We start from the raw sequence: 19,923 nt of genomic DNA, 5'->3' as shown, positions 1-19,923 counted from the left end.
CTTTAAAATTTTCCTAAACTGTCCTCTAGATGGCAGCACATTGTAACTTAATGCTTTGTTCCCTGTTTACATTCAGTTGAGCTGATAATCTTTTTAACTGACAAGGAACCAAACAAACAAGCACACACAAAACTATTTCTTATTTATTAACACGTTTTATTCATTTTTTTTATTTAATGCATTTTTTTCTTGAAACAGTCCCTGCTTAGAGAGAAGACACAGTCCCAATGTGCAGACTTTAAAGAGTCGGTATTCCTTGTGGAGGAGGACACACACTCAGGTGAAGAGTCCAACCAGTATTAAGCGAGCACAGCCCAAAGTGCTGGTTTCATTTGGCAGGCACAAGCTCCGTCGCCTCTCTCTCACCTCCACCTCATTAGGGACCTCAAGATCAGGTCAGTTACTATGACTGCACATTCACCAAATGCTTTGCAACTCTCAAATCACAATGCAGCTCCACCTCTGTCTTTTTAAACGCACAGATTGTTTTTACCCCCTCTGTGACTAATTGGCGTAATTAGTAATTAACACAAAACAACCTCTGGAAATTCATTATCGCTGCTTGGTTTGTATTCCTCAGAGAGGGGTTGAGATGGGCTTTATGTTCCCATAGAAACATAAAGATGCAGCAAAGATGAACAGTACAGTGGGTACTGTTGTGAAAGTTTTAATGTAGATGAGATCATAGAAATCTTTCTTTGAGTCTTCCTGTACTGTTGAAATCCGTAGAATACACAATGCCGTCATGTGTGCAAATATGTATGCTATGCAATATATGTAATCCTACAGTAGGTTATGCCTCACATCTCACACTGCTTAAATTTTACTGATCAATGCTAAATCTTGGCTTGAAGACCTTATTTGCATACATACAGTGTCATTGATTTGATAAACACAACATGCAGGCTGTTTACATACATTTTTGTATTTTCTCAAATATTATATTGCTTACTGCTATCAGTTTTGTTTTTCCAGAATGTACTTTTGCATAGATTAACCTTTTTTTCTGATCAATTGACACGTTTTCTATCACTCTTTGAAATTGACATTGAAATAACCGTTTACATTCAACACATTGCATTTTAACTTTGTTTATTATTACGTAACCTGACATAACTGGCGATTAGATTTGATTGAATTGCATGTATTACTTATTGCAAACTTGTCTGTTTGATGATGAATGATCATTAATCATGAATGAGTTTGCAGTCAAGCGTATGTCATTATGTGACAAGTGGCTTAAAGTTGTGTTAATTAACTGCAGATTTTCTTTTTTTTTTAAATGGCATCTATTTTACTCCTCGTCTTTGGTGTCTCCAGAATGTGTCTGTAAACGTTCAGCTCAAAATACCCATCAGATAATTTTTTATAGCTTCCAGAATCTGTCCATTTTTGTGTCTGCGTACATTGTAGCTGTTTTTGTAGACTGTGGCTCTAAATAAAAATGAGCTGCATTTCCCCACCCACCGTTATTACCTGTGCAGCTGCTTCTCATCATGCGTTACATCAGATAAACAGCACAGTGACAGAGACAGACTTGGATGAAGCTGAAATACAGCTCCAGGTTTACAGTTTTAGGGGCTGTGTCTAGCGTCTCATCCTGCTTTCTAGCATCATGAGACGCTAGATAGGGGCGAACGCTCTGCTCGCGTCACAGCAGTTCAAAACACTGGAAATGCAGTGGATGCACTTGCAACAGAGAGCATCACTCACACCAGTCACTTCAATAAACTAAACAGAGGTCCCATCACATCTGTATATATTTTAGCTGCTTTGACGCAAGTGCATTACACTGTTACGCATCATTTACCTGTGTTGGGGCTGCTTTAGGCTATGCATAATATATTTGAGCGCACGTGCGTCTTCGGTCCTGTCAGATGTGGTCAACGCACTCTCATTCCCACAGCAGAGAGTGGCTATGTAGAACCAAAGTCCCTGTATTCTATAGTCTTTAGTAGATCTCCACCCTGCGTGATTCAGAGAGCAGAAATTTGTAATTGCATGACCATGTAGAGACAGAAATCACAGGCTGTTGAGTAAATAAGATATTACATACAGCTATTTACCTTGTTTTTAAAAAAAAGTTGTGATCTGGCGCTATATATAACATACAATTAACTTGACTTCTTTTACTCTCTTCATTACAAACATGCTTTAAAAACATTTAAATCTCCAAAATCACAGGGAGTTGTAACAGCTATTTTTTACACAGTTTATAAAAGAAAAAATGTTCTGTGGACATGTGTATGCATGTTATTATAAAAACATGGCACCTGTCAATTAATTTGGTTAGTGGGGAAACTGTACTCCTATGTCACGTTGCGGTGGGCCTCAAAATCACTGGGGTTTGGGTCCTATTTTAATGTCTGTTAATTTTTTTTAAAGAAATTTGTCTGGTTTATATCATTCCAGTATGACAGTGGACACACTATACTTACACCAGTTCTATCCAAGCAGCTGATTTTCATGATAGGTACCCTTTACGTCAACTATTACTTCCAATTCTCTTGTGTATGACTATGATCCTCCAACAGAGGGCAACGTGTTCCTAGCAGCCTGGTTAGTTTAAGAGGGAGTAGGTTTGGGTGTGATGGTCCATATCCACTGGGGATAGGAGGAGTTAATTAATTGCCCAATCGGGCTGTGATGGTGTACATGTGCCGATAGCGGGTAATTTGCAGCAGTGGCACGCCAAATACAGCTACACTATCAAACCCTGCCAGCGCTCTCGCTCAGTAGATAAAAAGGAGCTAATGCGTAATTATCCCTTTGCAAATTGGATTGTTTTAACGAACTGGAGAATATAAGCCCAACCTGATGGAAAGCAATCACTGTTTTTACAGCCAGCTCCACCCCCCCTCCATCCCATCCTTATGTAGGCAAGCAGACAATCTCACTGTAATCGCTTGCAGTGTTTTTCTGTGCAAATTAGAGTAACGGTATTACCATTAAACTCTTTTTTTTTTAAAGTTTCATCTGTCGATCTGATGTTATACCCACCAAGGAGTTTTAACGGGAAGTTTTGTCTTGATCCAGCAAGGTGATGCTATTTTCGGTTGGACGTGAAGAAAGACAGTGCGGTTGATAGAGGGGTTTGCCAGAGGGACTCTGTGCTTGAGATAAGACTGGCTAATAAAGAGCAAATTGAATTACTAATGAGGAGAAAGAGGGCAGGCACGTTAAAAACCACCACTAACTGCCTCTGTTCACTGCCATGACCACCGCCGCGTGACATCTCTTAATTCCTTCTCTGATGAGTGCCCACCACATGTCTCTCTCTCCCTCCCTCTCTATCTGTTTACCGAGGCTGGTTGGTTATCTGTTGGGGGATTTAAAGGGGCATAAACCTAAGTGAGCAGTTAGGAGCGTAATGAATTGCGGGCAGGGGAGAAGCGCCTCGATAATCCCATAAAATAGATAAATGACAGAACACAATAGTGAGGAGATGAGAGGGAGAGAGAAAAGGAGAAGAGAGGAAATGAAGCCGCCCGAAGGGTCTCAATAGAATTTTGGCTTGGGTGTCCTGAGGTTTCACATACAAATAAATGAAACTTAGTGTGCACTGATTAGTTCTTCACTTCCTACTTAGCAGATGAATGCATTTGCAGATATATTTATGCCATTATAAGGTCTATATGTGTTTTGCTGAGGCATGATGGTGGGTTTCACACATTTTCACAATTATAAAGAGCCGTTTTGCGATTTTATTATTTATTAATTTTATATTTTAAAACAGGGGTCACCAATCCTGGTCCTGGAGGGCCGGTGTCCCTGCAGGGTTTAGCTCCATCTTGCCTCAACACACCTGCCTGGATGTTTCAAGTATACCTAGTAAGACCTTGATTAGCTTGTTCAGGTGTGTTTGATTAGGGTTGGAGCTAAAATCTGCTGGACACCGGCCCTCCAGGAACAAGTTTGGTGACCACTGTTTTAAAATATATACTGTATATTTAATATGTATTATTTATTTATTCATTCGTTTTCTTTTCGGCTTGGTCGCTTTATTATCTGAGGTCACCACAACTTATCCAGCAAATGTTTTACGCAGCGATGCCCTTCTAGCTGCAACTCATCACTGGGAAACATTCATACGCACTCATTCACATGCATACAGTATAAACAATTTAGCCTACCCAATTCACCTATACCACATGTCTTTGGACTTGTGGGGGAAACTGGAGTACCCGGAGACAACCCACACAAACACGGGGAGAACATGCAAACTCCACACAAAAATGCCAACTGACCCAGCCGAGGCTCGAACCAGCGACCTTTTTACTGCGAGGCGAACGTGCTACCCCACTGCACCACTGTGCAGCATGTTTTGAGTAACCCACCCCGCCCATAGCGGTTTCCCCTTATCAGAGGACCGGGCGAGGAGTCTGTTCAGGTTGTGGAAGGAGAAGTCCAAAAAGTCCACAAATTACGCGGTGTGGTTAAGTATGTCAAAAGTACTCAAGAGGAGCCCTTTTAAAAGTACTCAAGAGTAGTGAGTATTACGCTGTAAAAAGTTAATGTGTTTACATGCAGTTTGTGCAGGGATGTGTAAACGTAACCTTCTGTAGTGCATTAGTGATCTTCCTATATACGTTTGTTCCTTCCTCCTTCCCTCCATCATTTGTTCATTCTGTCCTTACTTCATTCATTTATTAGATTGTTCATTCTTTCCTTCTTTCATTCTTCATTATTCGTTTGTTTGTTCGTTCCTTTATTCATTTATTTGTTCCTTCCTTCGTTCCTCCCTTTGTTCCTCCCTCCCTCCCTCTGTCCATCCGTTCATTCCTTCCTTCCTTCCATCCATCCTTTGTTCATTCATTAATTTGTTAATTTCTTCCTTCCTACCTTAGTTTTTTCAGTCCTTCATTGAATCCTTCCTTTATTCATTTGGTCCTTCCTTCCTTCCTTCCTTCGGTCTTTCTTTCATCCGGCCCATTTGGTGATTTCAGTCATCATACAGTCAACATCCTTCATTTTCTTATCAGTGACGTGCAGTCTATAAACAGACATATGTATGAAAATTTAGGACATTTTCTTGGAAATTTTTAATGTTTCCAAAAGGTTTACTGCATTTATAAAGTGACCATGTCTTGAGGTTGTTCAGTATGATGCGATTTACTTTCTATCTGTAAATTGATTATTTTGCAAAAATTGCAGGACTAATTTTTTTTTACTTTAGCCAATCACCATAGACAAGAAAGAAATAAAGTAGTGATTGCTACACATTGTGAAGTAAAAGTATGCATTGTTAAAACTACTTGGCAAATTACAATTTCTGAGAAAAACTACTCAATTACAATAATTGGAGTATTTGTAATTTGTTACTTTACACCACTGTGGCTAATAACTCAAAATAATCTAAGAAATTGACTGAAAACAAACAGGAAGTGCATTTTTTAGATTTTAATTTTAGATTACCAGAGCAAACTTTTTTTTTTCCTAATGACATGCAAATATCTTTCGTTCACCACAAAACTGGCAATCTGAGCTAACAAAGTCATATGTTTAGTTTTGATATCATTTGTACTTTAAAAGGCTCCTGTTTTGCTTTTTCTTATTCCTTTTTATTTATTTATTTATTTATTTTACTTTTTGCAAGATGTAAAATAAATTTTTATTGTCTCCAGAGTATGTCAGCAAAGATTCAGGTTAAAATATTTAATTTATTTAAATAGTTTATTTACTTTTTTTTCCTGTTTTTTAAGACAACAGTATCTTTAGCAGAAAAGATCTCCAAAGATGCTGTTTTATATTGTAAAAAAAATCTGTGTTTTTGAAACTAATGAAGATTGATTTGAATTATTTAGCCTGACATGTTTACTGTGCCATAATATTATAATACTTCTTAAAATAACATATATTGTGTTCAAACGGGTAAAAGGGTTCTTGTTTTTTTAACCAGACATTTAAAAATAATATATTTCAGAGCAGTAATCACAATACCATGAAACTGTGATGTTTTTATTCAAGGTTATCATACCGTCAGATTCCTATAACAGCCCATACCTACCTATACTACTGTATGTATTGCTTCTGAAAGATGTGTTGTATTGGCATGTATTGGTAAAATGACAAGCAGCATTTTGTCAATGCCTTGCTTTCTGTTCATGCTTTTCTGTTCTGTGTAACTTTACTTGCTGTGAAAATCTCATTGGTCCAAATTCTTACACACACATAGACAGACATGTATAACTATATGCGCGGATGTCCAGGAATAGCAGAATCTTTAAGAGCGTATTTTGGTATATATATGCCTGTGTCCTCAGATCTCCTCGTGTGTGTGTGTGTGTGTGTGTGTGTGTGTGTGTGTGTGTGTGTGTGTGTGTGTGTGTGTGTGTGTGTGTGTGTGTGTGGGTTTGTGTAGGCATCGCCTCTCCCATGTGTTAAAGTGATTAACTTCAGGGAGAGTTGCTGTGGCTTTATTTGGTCTGATGTATGTACACCTCCACCCTCCCCCTTCTCCTCCACCCACACAAATACACACTGTTCAGGTCAAAGTTTTCACATCTCCTCCACAAATGATAGGTATTTTAATGTGTAAATCAGAGGGCAGTGTGTATCTCTTTCCGCTGACAAACTGGCATAGACGTGCACATGATGACCTCCTCAGGCATTGATATAGAAGGTTTACGATTAAACATATCACTCTACTCGTAAATGCATACTCGCATAGTCATGTTACCGCAATTCCACAAACACGCCCATATACACACTTTGGCCCTGACCATCTCCATAGGGGTCCTATTACTGTACAATATTTGCGCCTTTTTATTTGCCCATAAATCACTTGTCCGGTCTTTCACAGCCCTAATCTCGCTGTCATTTTTCACTGGATCTGATGGTGCCGTCCCTCACTAGCTCACGTAAAGTTTACACGCTTGCAATAGGTGGCCACACATGCAAGTGTCAACAGCACCTAAATATAGGCTTGTAACGTTAATCTTTTACCATTATTTTTGTATATAAAGAGTAATGTAGGATTTATGATTTGTGGTTGTTTATCTCATTTACTCATTTGCATAAAATCTTTGCCATTTTGGAGGTATAAGAGATAGTTTAACCACAGTGATCTAGCAAACAAGGGATATCTATAGACGTTCAGGGCATTTGGCAAAATGTGTTCTGTGGTGGGAGTCAAGTTAAGCTAGTTGTATTATGATCGTCGTGAAATGCAATGTTAGGAAGGTAATGTTTTACGATGAGCTTGTGTATATGTGTCGTCTATTTTTTGCCATATTTTTATTGTCATACATTACATTCTGTCACTTTATATGGGCTGATAGTATCACTTCCATAGATTAACACAATGCTTTCAGGACACAGCTATACACTTTGTCAGCGTAAACAAACATGCATATATCCTGGCAACTAGGAAATAAATTTGGATTTTGGAATTAGTCGAATCTCTGGTTTACTATTACATCCTAGTACTGCAGGAGAAACATGAACTTTTTGTTTTTAATGTTGTTATTTTATAATGTTTTAATAAGAAGTCTTGAATGCTTAAATCCAGTAAAAATACATTCATTAATTAATTTTCTGTTCGGCATAGTCCCTTTATTAATTAGGGTAATAAACTGCTAACTTATCTAGCATATTGTTATATCCGCAGCGGATGCCCTTCCAGCTGCAACCCATCACTGGGAAACCAATAAAAATACTGTAAAAGCTTGTTTTTGTATGATATTGTTACAGTGTAGAATAAACTTTTTTCTATTTAAATATTTTAAAATAAAATATGTTCTTTACTATGATGGCAAAGCTGAAAAGGTATTGTTTTATTTAGCAAAAACCCTTTGTAGGTGCAGTATTTAACGATTGACAATATATGTACAATATAATGTATGACACCTGGTGGTTGAACTAGGCATGGCATTCCTGGATCAAAACAAATGCAAGTGCAGGTTGCCAGATTGCTGACCAACAGGAGCGATTGACTATCAAGCCTTAAAGGGCCATGAAACCCCCTCGTTTCAGCAGGGTGTTTTCACACCTCTACTTTGGAAAAAGTCAGAAAAGTGGGCGTATCCAGCTCTGTTTAGGGGGGAGTGTCGGAGGAACTAAAGTGGGATGGTGTGGGAGTGTCTATTTGGGCACGCGCGAGTTTCAGTCAAAATACACACACATGAGAAAGTGATGGTGTTTAACCTACTTGGACATCTGTAGTTGAATTATTTGCCAAATTATTAAATGTTGGACTTTAACTGCAGTTTGGCTCTTTCTGTTCATGCTTCATTTATGCCCCTCGCGACAAACGCGATATTTGATTCGAGGATCTGCTCTAAGCGTGTATTTTTCATGCAATGTTTGATACCGCACGGCGAATGAGAGAAAAAAAAAACTCTGCATTTCCTGGAAACTTAGATACACACGGCAGGTAGCGTCAGAAAGCCGTGTGTGTTATTCCGGTCACAAAATGCGGTGCTATGTTTGCACTCGGTGCAATAGTTAAATTTATTCGATACGAACAAACTGAATAAACAAAGAGCACTGATCGCTTACTTACCAAATCTGTAGAGACAGGACAATCACCAGCAACTAGAGCCGCGTCTTTATGAAGAGAAGACTAACGTTACAAGCGAATCCGGATTTCAGCGTTTGCAGATGAGAACAGCTCTCAGGTAAACAATGTTCCTCCTTAGACACGTAAGTTATTGTTGTCGAGCGTCGCGTACACTGTTAATCCACATGTGATCCAGCTGAGCTCTCACAGAGAGAAAATGAAAACGAAACTTAATGGCAGCAAACTATTGACCTTATTCTAAAATGCGGAAGTGCGCCTGTTTTCGCGATTGTTTTAGAACTTCCGATTCAGTCGCCTATGGGAGAAATGACTAGGAATAATAAACGGCAGAAAATGGCCAAACTACTTGCTCAACAAACAAATGTTTGCATGACTACACAGACCAGGTAGCATAATATAATAAGAAAATATTAAATTTCAACATCAAGCAGCGTAACGAGCAGTTGTTAACGTCAAAAAATGAATGAAAGTGAATGTGACCGGAAGTCGCGAGACAAAAAGATTCAAATGGCAGCGCCCACTCGACAGCTGAGAATAAGGTGAATAAAAGCAACACTTCACGCTTGTTTTGCCAACACAACGTGGCGTCTCTGTGGCGTAAACGCGGTGACACTAATGAATATTAATGAAGTTGCACAATAGAGCGCGCTGATTGGTTTGAAGCCTTACTCATGCATTAATGCAACACACTGTAAGACGTAATAAGACTCACTCTGGCACAGACGCCCAGTCTGCACGCTGGAATACAGGGTATTATGTCATGACCGTGACGCAGCTTCAAAAATTCGTTTCAAACAGGAAGTAGGAATTTGCTTGAAATAACGCAAAAACAACCAATTTACACTTTTTAGTGAAATATAGGTGTCCTTATAGTGTTTTTAGCAGTGTGGGACACATATACGACTGTCAACAGCTCAAAAAATGTGTTTTGGTGTTTCGTGACCCTTTAAGGCTGATTTAAATCGTGTTCTAAATAAAAGCAATGGCATGCGATAGAAGGAATATTTTCATTAAAATGAGTTTTTGTTTTAGCTAACTCCTCGAACTGATTTATTAGAAATGGCTTCTATTTCTTGCAGCTGAACAACAGAAAACTGACAACGATTACCTCAGGTGCACCTCAAGTGCTTTATTCAGTATTTAGTGTATTCATAAATGCTAATAATGTAAGTTTGAATGCCATTTTACGTGACATTTATGTTGCCATACTACTGAAAGCAGCAGCAGATAGTTCACCTCAGATCTTGAAAATAAAATAAACCGTCTGAAATTGAACTTTAGAACTGCAGCTCAAAACCAACACGTGATTCAGCATGAAAATTTTATAATGTTAAAGAGGGTTATTACCTTGTATTAATTCGATTATAAACCTTACCATTTTGTAATTGAGTGCGTATTCTGTGCTTCTGAATGGCTGTATTTAAATTTATGTGGTGTTTCGTCTGATTCAAACAGCCAACTGCTTAGCACTGCAATTTTTGTCACATAGTGTGTTGTTAGGACACAGTTACAATGTAACCTGCTCACCTAATGTTTATGTTCATAATATTTATATTATTTGCTAATTATTAACCTCGTGTGGATCTGAATCTGCATCTCATTTCGGACTCTGCTACTGTCTACCAGAGGTTGCATTTCGGGCACAGACACATGCTTTAAGAGCCTTTCTTTAAGAAAGAATTTATAAATGCAATCTTGTCCTTTCATGTAAAATTTTGGTTGAATATGAAGGACATGGAATGGTTTGTCACACTGGAATTTTCTCCCTAGACTTCCATTAATATGTACGTGAATGTGTCAGACCGGAAACGCAAGATCGTGCGACAAGTCGAGGATCAAAACATGACCTTTCTGGACAGAAATGTAAAATATGGACCAATCGCTAGCTTTTTTAAATGTCTAATTATCTTGTTTAATCCCACCCCTTATCACAGCGCCGTGCTACAGAATTTTGCAAGCTCAAACTCTAGTGTGACCGCAGCTTAAGTTTAGTTTAGTTTCAATATATTTGATTTGATTGATTGATTGATTGTAGGTACTGCTTAAGTACTGCTCATTTGTATTATTTAACCCAATTAACCCCCCTGTTGTCGAGCATCCACACGTTGTAAATTTCATAGGCGACAGCCGGTACGTCAGCCTAATCTTGCCCTCAAGCATTCATTCCTTATGTGGTTTGTTTGTTTATTTTAGTTTGTTTTTTTTGCATCACTCACTAGTTCACACTTCCTTTAGTTTCTGCCACTTTCTTTCACACCACCACTGCTCCCTCATCTTCTGGATCTCATTCCCGGCTCCCCCCGCCTCTCACTCGTATGTACAACTCTGCCATATTGAGTAAGCATCCCAGCTCTGGTCTGGTAATGTATACTCTGTTTATAACTAATGTATGTCGGACAGCCCTGGTTTACTTGATCCACATGCCCTCCTGATCCTAGGTTAGCACTGTGGTGCAAAGTGGCCACCTTCCTCTGGAACTCTTTGGTGTTATATTGCTAGTTATGAATATGCGGTTGTAGATTATTATGACTATAACTTTCATGGCGTTCATTTTTATGCAGCAAGTGTTCTCGCTTTTTGTGAATCTGCAAAGCTTCCATGCTCTGCAATGTCTGAGATGTTGTAAAGATTGCTTAAATGTCTTCTAAAAGAAAGTATAGATACTGAATGAGGTTACAATATTTCCATCTTTTTATTTTATTTGTCTTTTACTCTAGCACTTTCACAAAAACTCCCCTTAAAATCCACAAAACAACAACAAAAACTTACGATCACTGAGACTGAAAAATGAATCTCTTGTATTTGCTCATAGTTTTTGTTTAGTTTTATGAATTTGCAATTATTAAACATTTGCATGCATGTACAATAGACGCATGCACATAATGTTCAAACAACAATTACGAATAGTTACGAACACATATGAAAAGCACACAGATTATTACTACATTAAATTAAATGTCACTTGCATATAACAATCTAATAATGCATCTATTATGCATCAACAGTAGGTCAATGTACCACAAACTAAATCAAATTCTGCCAAACGTCCTGCTCAACCATTTTTGTGGCCATAACAAGCTGTATGCAGGCCAGTCTTAAAAAGACTGGAGCATCCAAACCAGTTTTTTCCAACCCTGTTACTGAAGGCACACACAACAGCAGACATTGGCGTTTTCTCAATATGCGTTCTTCAACCTTCTTGGGTCCTCGTGTTCTCGTGTAATGTCATTATTAACTGCTAGAGTTCAGTTTCAAAACTCAAGACCGTAAGAACAGAGGACGCATGAAAGTTCCCGAGTGTGTTCTTGATATCGAGGATGCATCGATGCAGACTTAAGCGCAAAACTCACTCGAGAAATCAGAGAAGACTTTGCGGCTGAATAAAGGAAGTAGGGTTGCACGATACCACATTTACATTTACATTTAGTCATTTAGCAGACGCTTTTATCCAAACCAACATTTTGGCTTTGATACGATACCTAAACTAGATAGCATGATAACGATACTAAATCGATACTACACCATAATCTTTTTCGAATTTTATTTTTTAATAAACACAGTGTTTTCTGTCAGCTGAAAAAGAGAACCATTTTTGAAAAGTAAAATAAAAATAGAAATAAAAACACTAATTCTGTCAGCAATCTAGCCAAGATGTTTTAACAATAATAAAATAAATAAATAAAAATTCTGACTGTTCATGGTACAGTGATCCTGTCATGTTCATATATTGGTGATATATAGTGTATCACATATAGTGGTGAATGATGTGACATGCATTTTTAGCTGTTCATGATGTCATCTACTATGGGTATTTGTTAAAAAGATACATATGTGTTGTTCAAGATATTATTGTTATTACTTATGCAAGATATTATTACTGCATCCCACAGCTTTACAGACCCCTTCTTATATTTTTGTCCTGTGATGTGACTCTCCGAGTTAAGTGTGTCCACAGTGATATGACAATAGAAGCGCGTGGCCTGCACATGGCCCTCCTATTGAAGAGCACTCTCAACTACAGCTATCACTTAAAAGTACCGGTACTAGGGTAGGGTATCGCAATGTTTTTGTATTATTGGTATATCATGCAACACTAAAAGAAGGTGGGAAACGCAACATTGTATATAGATTTCTTTATTGAAGTTCAGAGATATAACTTATTTATCTCTGGAGTTTCCCTAAATGAGACATAAATTAAACATCAACACAAAAATCTTTATAAAAAGCATAAACACATTAAGGGTGTTTATTTGCTGAGATTGCTGATGACTTTAATAGAAACATTAATATTATGACAATAATAGAACCAATACTTTAGAAGTCAATAGATACGTTTCCATCCACAACGTATGTGCATAACTTTTAACAGCGTATGCGCATAACTTAGTAGGGTAAACTTTTTATTCGATAGGAAAAGATGCACATAAACTATGATGGAAACACTTACCAAACACATTCCAGTATGCACATTAAAAAGGTCATGTGATTTTTATTTTTATTTTTAAATTTTTATAAGAGATCATGTGATTAAAAATGAATATGAATGAACAAACCAGCAGGCTGAGCACATTGTAAAACATCTAAAATGTTGTTTTGGTCATTCTAAAATGCTTTAACCTTTTCAGTGTTAGTGTTGTTATATTCTTAATGACCTCCAAAACTGTCAAGAGCGTCTGCATTCTGCGTCTCATGACTTCAAAGTCCATCAGGCATTCATTGCATGTTGGCATTTGTCTTCTGAGGTGAAAGTCATTTATTAAATAAAGAAAAGATTCATGCAGCTTCCATTAGCACAGAAAATTCTGCTTTTACTGTTGCTATCTGCCACCAGTTAATCTGGAAGTGACGATTTTATTCTCTTCGACTACTTGGATGGAAATGCTGCTTTATTGGCATATCTTTTATGTGATATTCCAGTTTTGCGAATAAATTTAATTAGCATTTTTGGATGGACACATGGCTAATGGCTCCTGGTTTCTAATGTTCTTCAAAAGTGTAAAGTCTATTGTTTTCAATAAAAGGAAACAAACCCAAATAGGTTTCAACCAAGTGGAAAATCAATAAATGATGTCAGAATTGTCGTATTTGGGTGACCTATCCCTTAATTGTATTAGTATGACTATCAACCTTGCATAGGGGATGTATATTTATATGCATGGTGGATGCATCTGAATGTAAGATAAATTGAGGTTATTTATGAGGACCATCGTAGTGTCTTAAATCCTCTCCAATGTCACCCAAGAGATATTTGCTCTAAATACCACAATGCCACATTGGTTTCATCAACTGTTAGTCACGCTTGCACCCACACACCGTCGACCCTCAGTCTGTGGGACAAACATTCTGCTCATTCCACATCACTTTCTCAGGCCCTGCATGTCAAGCAGATGGGCCAACTTGCGCTTTAATGGGGTGTAATCTCTTCCCTTCACCAGAGTCCACTGGATAAACATCCAGCTACTCAAATTCATGCTCTGTATGGGTCCTGGCACGCACACACCAACCTGCCTGTAATGTGTCCGGCAGGCCTGTCTTTCAGAGGACCACCCACCACCTGTTAACAGCTATTGTGTATGCAGATTTTCTACAGTGTATCTCAACTTGTCTGCCCCTCAGCTGTCAGTTGTCAGTTTCATGCTGCACTGGTTGTTGTTGGTACAGTTGCCAATAACTTTCACCATGTTCTCTCCAGCTCTGTTCATTTTACTTTGCCTAAAAGGTGTCATTCACAGTCCAAGGTTTTACAAGCCTTTAAAACTGCTAAATTAGAAATAGAACTGTTGTAGAGACTGTTGACATGAATTGCATTCAATGAAATGTTAAAAGTGCCTCGTTGAACTCTTAGATTGTGCTTACACGCCAAGTTTAATGAACAGATCATCTTTTATAAACTGCTTTTATGAAGTCATAGTGGGGATGTCCTGATCAGTTTTTTTTGCCCTTGAGTCCGAGTCATTTGATTTTGATGATCTATTGATACTGAAACCCGATCCGATACTTCTTTAATACATAAAGACTTAGTAGTGACATGGGAGCTGCAGACAAACTCCATATATCTGTGGTGAACGAAACATGGGGTACATCTAATAGCAGGACAAGTAGTTTGTCAGAAATCTTCTTATAAAAGGCTGGCAGAACTTTCTTGGTGAAATAGTAGTGAGACAGCATTTCAAATCGAGGTTCTCCATTTGTTTTTGAGGTGTCTTATCAGGTATCTTATCATTTTGGCAATACTGTCGTCATCAATTTTATAATACCTCCACATCGCAGACATACTTGTGCTTTCCTCCTCAAGCTGCTTCCGTGTTCTGATTTTGCCGGCATTGAACCAATAGCGTCTCTGCAACAAAGTTGTCATGCCTAAAGACTGTAAAAGATTTAGATGTAGTATTTGTGACGTCACCCATAGGTTTCTGAAAAATGCTAAAGAAGCTACAAGTAGGCATGGCCAACCATCGCCATTTTGTTTGCGCGTCATCGCACTAACCGGGGGATACCAAACAAGGGCAAAAAGGCAAAGTGTGAGTGGAGCTACAGATGCCTGCTAGCATTTTACTTAGACAGGCTTTTCTTTGGGAGAAATGCTTAATACTTCATTACCTGTGACTCGTTTGTGTTCTGACCACATGTGCTTGGTTTTTTACCATATCAATAAAGTGTTTAGACTTAAAAACTCTGTTGTAAAACATTGAGTCATTAAGCATTGTTCTTATGACGTTTTTCAACAGGAGGAAAGTATGAATTACTTAAAATATAATGCAAGGCTATTAATGAAATCCAGGCATAACACTGTATGACAATGTTTCAGATGGCGATTCTAGAGCCTACAGCTAATCAATCTGTCAGGTTCTGGAGTACATTTAAATTCTAAATAAAAATAAAAAAAAAGATCTTTTATGGAGGCCATGTGAATAGTTTGTGAGCACAAAAAAAGTGCATGCAACATGCCATATCATCTGATAATTGTAAGTAATAATTCCAAAAAGCAACTGACTGTGTAAAGCCACATAAAACAAAATAAAAATATGACGCATATCCTGAGTAGACTGCAGCTAATCAGTTGGAATCAGCTGTAGTCACCCGACAGCGACTAGCGAGACCTATCTGTCACTCAAGTGGCGCTGCCCTTAATTAAGCAGACTTAAAATGATAATATAAACAAAACGGATGAGTTTTAAAAAAAAATTCACCCCCTCACAGTTGTCATGAAGGGTAATATTAGCTATATGAACCAAAATCGTTCTTTGTACCGTTTTTTCTGTTGTAAAGTTGGCCATTGTAACAGTGGGCTCAATAGAAATATGCTTTATTATGGAGCCAAGACTAGCAGAATTTCGATGAATTGCAGTTTCAGTTACTTGCATATTTGCTTCACGAGGAAGAGCGGGAGGTTGCTGCTTGGTAGCTTCACTAGTTGTTTATTTAACAGAGTATATTTACATTTTTTTACAATTTGTAATATTTTTTTTTACAAAAAAAAAAAACAGTTTGGAAGAACATACTTAGTATTATGGTTATCATAGAGTACTTGAAAAATGAACAGGCCCACTTCTGTATATAAATAGATGTTTACAGATCCTTTGGTCAGAATGTAGCCGCATACCACAGTAACACCCAATATGCAACCACAGGACAGCCAATCAACCTCAAACTCTGCTCAACATGGATTCCCAGTATGTAATTCGTGTACAGTCACTGACAGATGTACAGAGACATTATCCAGCACTCTCGCACTCTCGTGTCCTGCTCCTCTCAGGCCTCTGGCTGCTCCCCTGTCAAACTGTCAGCTGGCCATAATTAAAGCTTCTCACTGCTCTGCCTTGCGTGACACACCCAAGCAGCAACACCACTTGCATCCACCTGCCAGGCACACCCGTACCCAGCTCTTATAAACTGCATGTGGATACCTGCTATTAGATCAACTAGAAGAGATGAGGCCACTAAGTTTCTTTGAATCTTGATATGCAAATGATGGAGATGGTGGATTTTTGAAGAATGCTTTTCACCTCAGTGTTGGACCAATTCCAAAGCACTTGCAGCCAATCAGCAGCAAGATTCATGTCTAATTTGGGTCTGACTGGCATTAAGTCTGAATAGTGAATGAAAATTTGTAAAGCATAAGCAAGTCCTGTTGACTCACATTCACAAATGATGACTTGCAAAAACAATTCTTCGTAAAAAGTCTATTGGGAAATTGTTACATTTTTGCGATTTGTATATATATAAAAAAAAAAAATATGAAAAAAAAGTTATTTACTTTTTTCACATATTTTTCTTCTTTTGTAATTGTGTATTTTTTATTTTTAATGCAAAAGCTATGTTTGTTTATTTTAAGCTTTTTATTGGAACAAATGTAAATTCATAGTTGTGAACAAACATGTAATTTAAAGGTGTTGTATGCTCCCCATGCAGGAACGTCTGTCTTTGGTCCCTGTAACCCACCCAATGCCAGTTTAGCCAATTATATTTCAGCATTGGTGGAAAACAGCATATTTCATTCATTTAGTAAGAAAGGCTCACAAAGGTATGCTTCTGTGACTGAAATGCAACCTCTGGTGGACAGTAGCAGCCTCCAAAATGTGATGCAGATTTAGAGTTCCATATGAGGTTATTAATTAGCAAACAATATAAATTTTACGAACATAAAGATAAATTAAGCAGGTTTTATTGTAACCCTGTGTTCTAACAACACGCCAGGTGACAAAATTTGCAGTGATAAGCAATTGGGCTGTTTGCACCAGACCTAATACGACAAAAATGCAATTATAGCTATTCAGAAGCACAGAATAGTACACTTACTGTGCACTCCAATGAAATGGTAAGGTTTATAATCTAATTAATACATATTAAACATTATTAAATGTACATGCTGAATCACTGATATGTGCTGGCTTGCACTGAGTCACAGTTCTATAGTTCACACGGCCTTAAAGAGCCCATATTATACATGAAATAGGGTCATATCTTGGTTGTAAGGGTCTCCTACAACAGTTTAATATGCATGCAAGGTCAAAAAACACTTTCGTGGTCTTATAATCTGCATTAATTTTTACCTAATTATCCCAGCGACTCCTGTATGAATCGTCCAGTGATTAATTTGTTCCCAAACCCCTCCTTAGCGCGAAGCTAATCTGCGCTGATTGGACCAATGACAGTCTGTTGCGATTGGTCGACTGCCTTCAGTCAGAGAGTGAAATGCCAAACAGCTAATCAGCAATATAAAAGTAATCACAGTTCATACACGCTCGATAGTGTAGGCGTGGATTTTAGCTGCCAGTGGGTCAATGTAAATACAGACTATGGACTTGAAAATTCAGACGAGTAACTATTTTATTGAGCAAAAACTCCAAAAACAGTTGAGGAGATCTCCTAGCTTCTCACTCTGCTCTTTTCACAGACACACACACATATTGCACACACACACACACACACACACACACACACACACACAATTACACACACCTCCAGACGACAATTACACACACCTCCAGACGACAGCGCGCGCACACGCACACACAGACACACACACTACTCCTCGTCCACGGAGCTCCGTTAACAAAGCAGCACGCGTTGCGTTTTTAACGTGACTTTGCACGCGATAAGAGAATATAGCCAGTTAACCTGATACAGTACACGCGGTTACAAGTAACAAATCACAACTAAATACATTTGCAAGCTAGAGTCAACGAGGCAACTTTAATCGCACGTACTTACACTTGAGAAATGAAGGAAGAAAAATCCATCCTGACTTCCATCAGTAAGTTACTCTTTACCAATCCTTCCTTTAACAAACGCTGATGAAGTATTCTTTGTAGCATGTAGTTTCCAGAAGTTTCCAGTAGTTTCCAACTGCTTGGCTATAATGCTGAGGTTTCATCTTTGGGTAGAGACTCAATATATCCATCTGCAGTGTGACTTCAATCGACCGGCATGTTTGTGTGCGTGTGTTTGTGGGTGTGTGTGTCTGTGTGTCTGGGTTTCTGTGTCAGAGGGCGGGGCCTCAGGTTTGAAATCTCCCGGGTTTGCGCGTGCACGTGAATAACTTGTTTTCGTTCGTACGTCATGGCGAAACACCTAATGAATCGGTATCAAGGCGACTCGTTTGAAGCACTATGAGTCGACTCTTTTATAGATGAATCAACAGTTTTAAACACTGTACACTAACAGATTTAAGCCTTAGCTGGATACTTCACTTCACTTAGAGCTGTGTTACACACTACATGGAGGGGAATTTTCAAAAACCCATAATATGGGCTCTTTAATATTTGTTTCATTCATGCTGGAAACTAGGGTGAAATTGCATAAACTCCACATATTGTAAACACATTAGGGGTGTAACAATACACGCACACAGTTCACGATATGATGTGTACGACGATATGATGTTAACGATACATTATGCATTACAATTTTTATTTATATTCAATTCGCAAAATCCAACTTTGTCGACCATAGAAAATGGTATCATGTCTTTTGCCATAAATACTCCTTTGCATCTCGTTATTTTTTCAGCTTTGGCACTTAAGTGAGACAATAGATTGCACTTTGGCGCTGTGGTGATGGCTTCAATGGCACATCATATTAGTTGTGTTCACAGCTTTGTATGGCAGCTTTTTTATTTTTTTTTATATATATATATATATATATATTTTTTTTACAGCGTTTACACACAGTTTGTGTTTTGTCTGTTTTCTTGTTACTGTCCCCTTTAGTAACTGGAAAGCCAAAATGTTGCCAGATGTTGGACTTATAAGAGGACGAGACATCCTCTATTTCAGCTGCAGTCATATTGACATGCTACTGCGGCTAGTTCAAGCAATCTGAATGCATGTGACAGCAGATAGAATGTAGCTCAACCAATAAGAGAAAACAGAAGTCATATTGCAATAAAATTGTCATAACGCCTTGATGCATATTGTGATATTTTTGTTTAGCAATAAATTGTACCACAATATATTGTTATACCCCTAAAGCTCATTCATTAAAAAAGCTAGAAATACTTAAAACTGATCAAACTTGAAAACAGTACAAACAATTCTGGCAAAATATGGTGCATTAGTGTTTTTCAAGCCATCCTAGGTATTTTTTTAAATAATAAAAATTGTATTTATAATGCAATACTAGTCAATATAGCCTTTACCATGAATTTGGAGTAAAATCTGTCAGTAAATATCTTTGTTTTTAAACAGACTCACACACATGCATATCTACTGTATGTTTCACATGTGCTACCGTAATCCATTTGTTCATTGAACAGAGTGGTTTTCTTGTTATACTATGATTATATAGCCCACACCAAACCCACTTCATATTTGTAGGATTTTTTTCATTATTATTGAAAGACTTAAGATATAAAAATTTACTTTCTTATCAAGGAACAAGTAATTTTTTCCCGCTTATTG

General features: G+C 37.9%; 1 protein-coding gene across 1 annotated transcript in view; it reads left to right on the top strand.

Moving 5' to 3' along the window:
- zc3h3 (zinc finger CCCH-type containing 3) overlaps positions 1-19,923 on the top strand; it is a 116,836-nt gene that overhangs the window by 3,761 nt on the left and 93,152 nt on the right. The window contains exon 3 of the mRNA XM_684588.6: positions 199-395. Within this exon, the coding sequence (XP_689680.3) occupies positions 199-395 (197 nt within the window). The remainder of the gene's footprint in view (positions 1-198; positions 396-19,923) is intronic.

Source organism: Danio rerio, chromosome 6, assembly GCF_049306965.1.
Source record: "Danio rerio strain Tuebingen ecotype United States chromosome 6, GRCz12tu, whole genome shotgun sequence".
Taxonomy (NCBI): Eukaryota; Metazoa; Chordata; class Actinopteri; order Cypriniformes; family Danionidae; genus Danio; species Danio rerio.
This window is presented reverse-complemented; position numbering and strand designations above follow the sequence as displayed.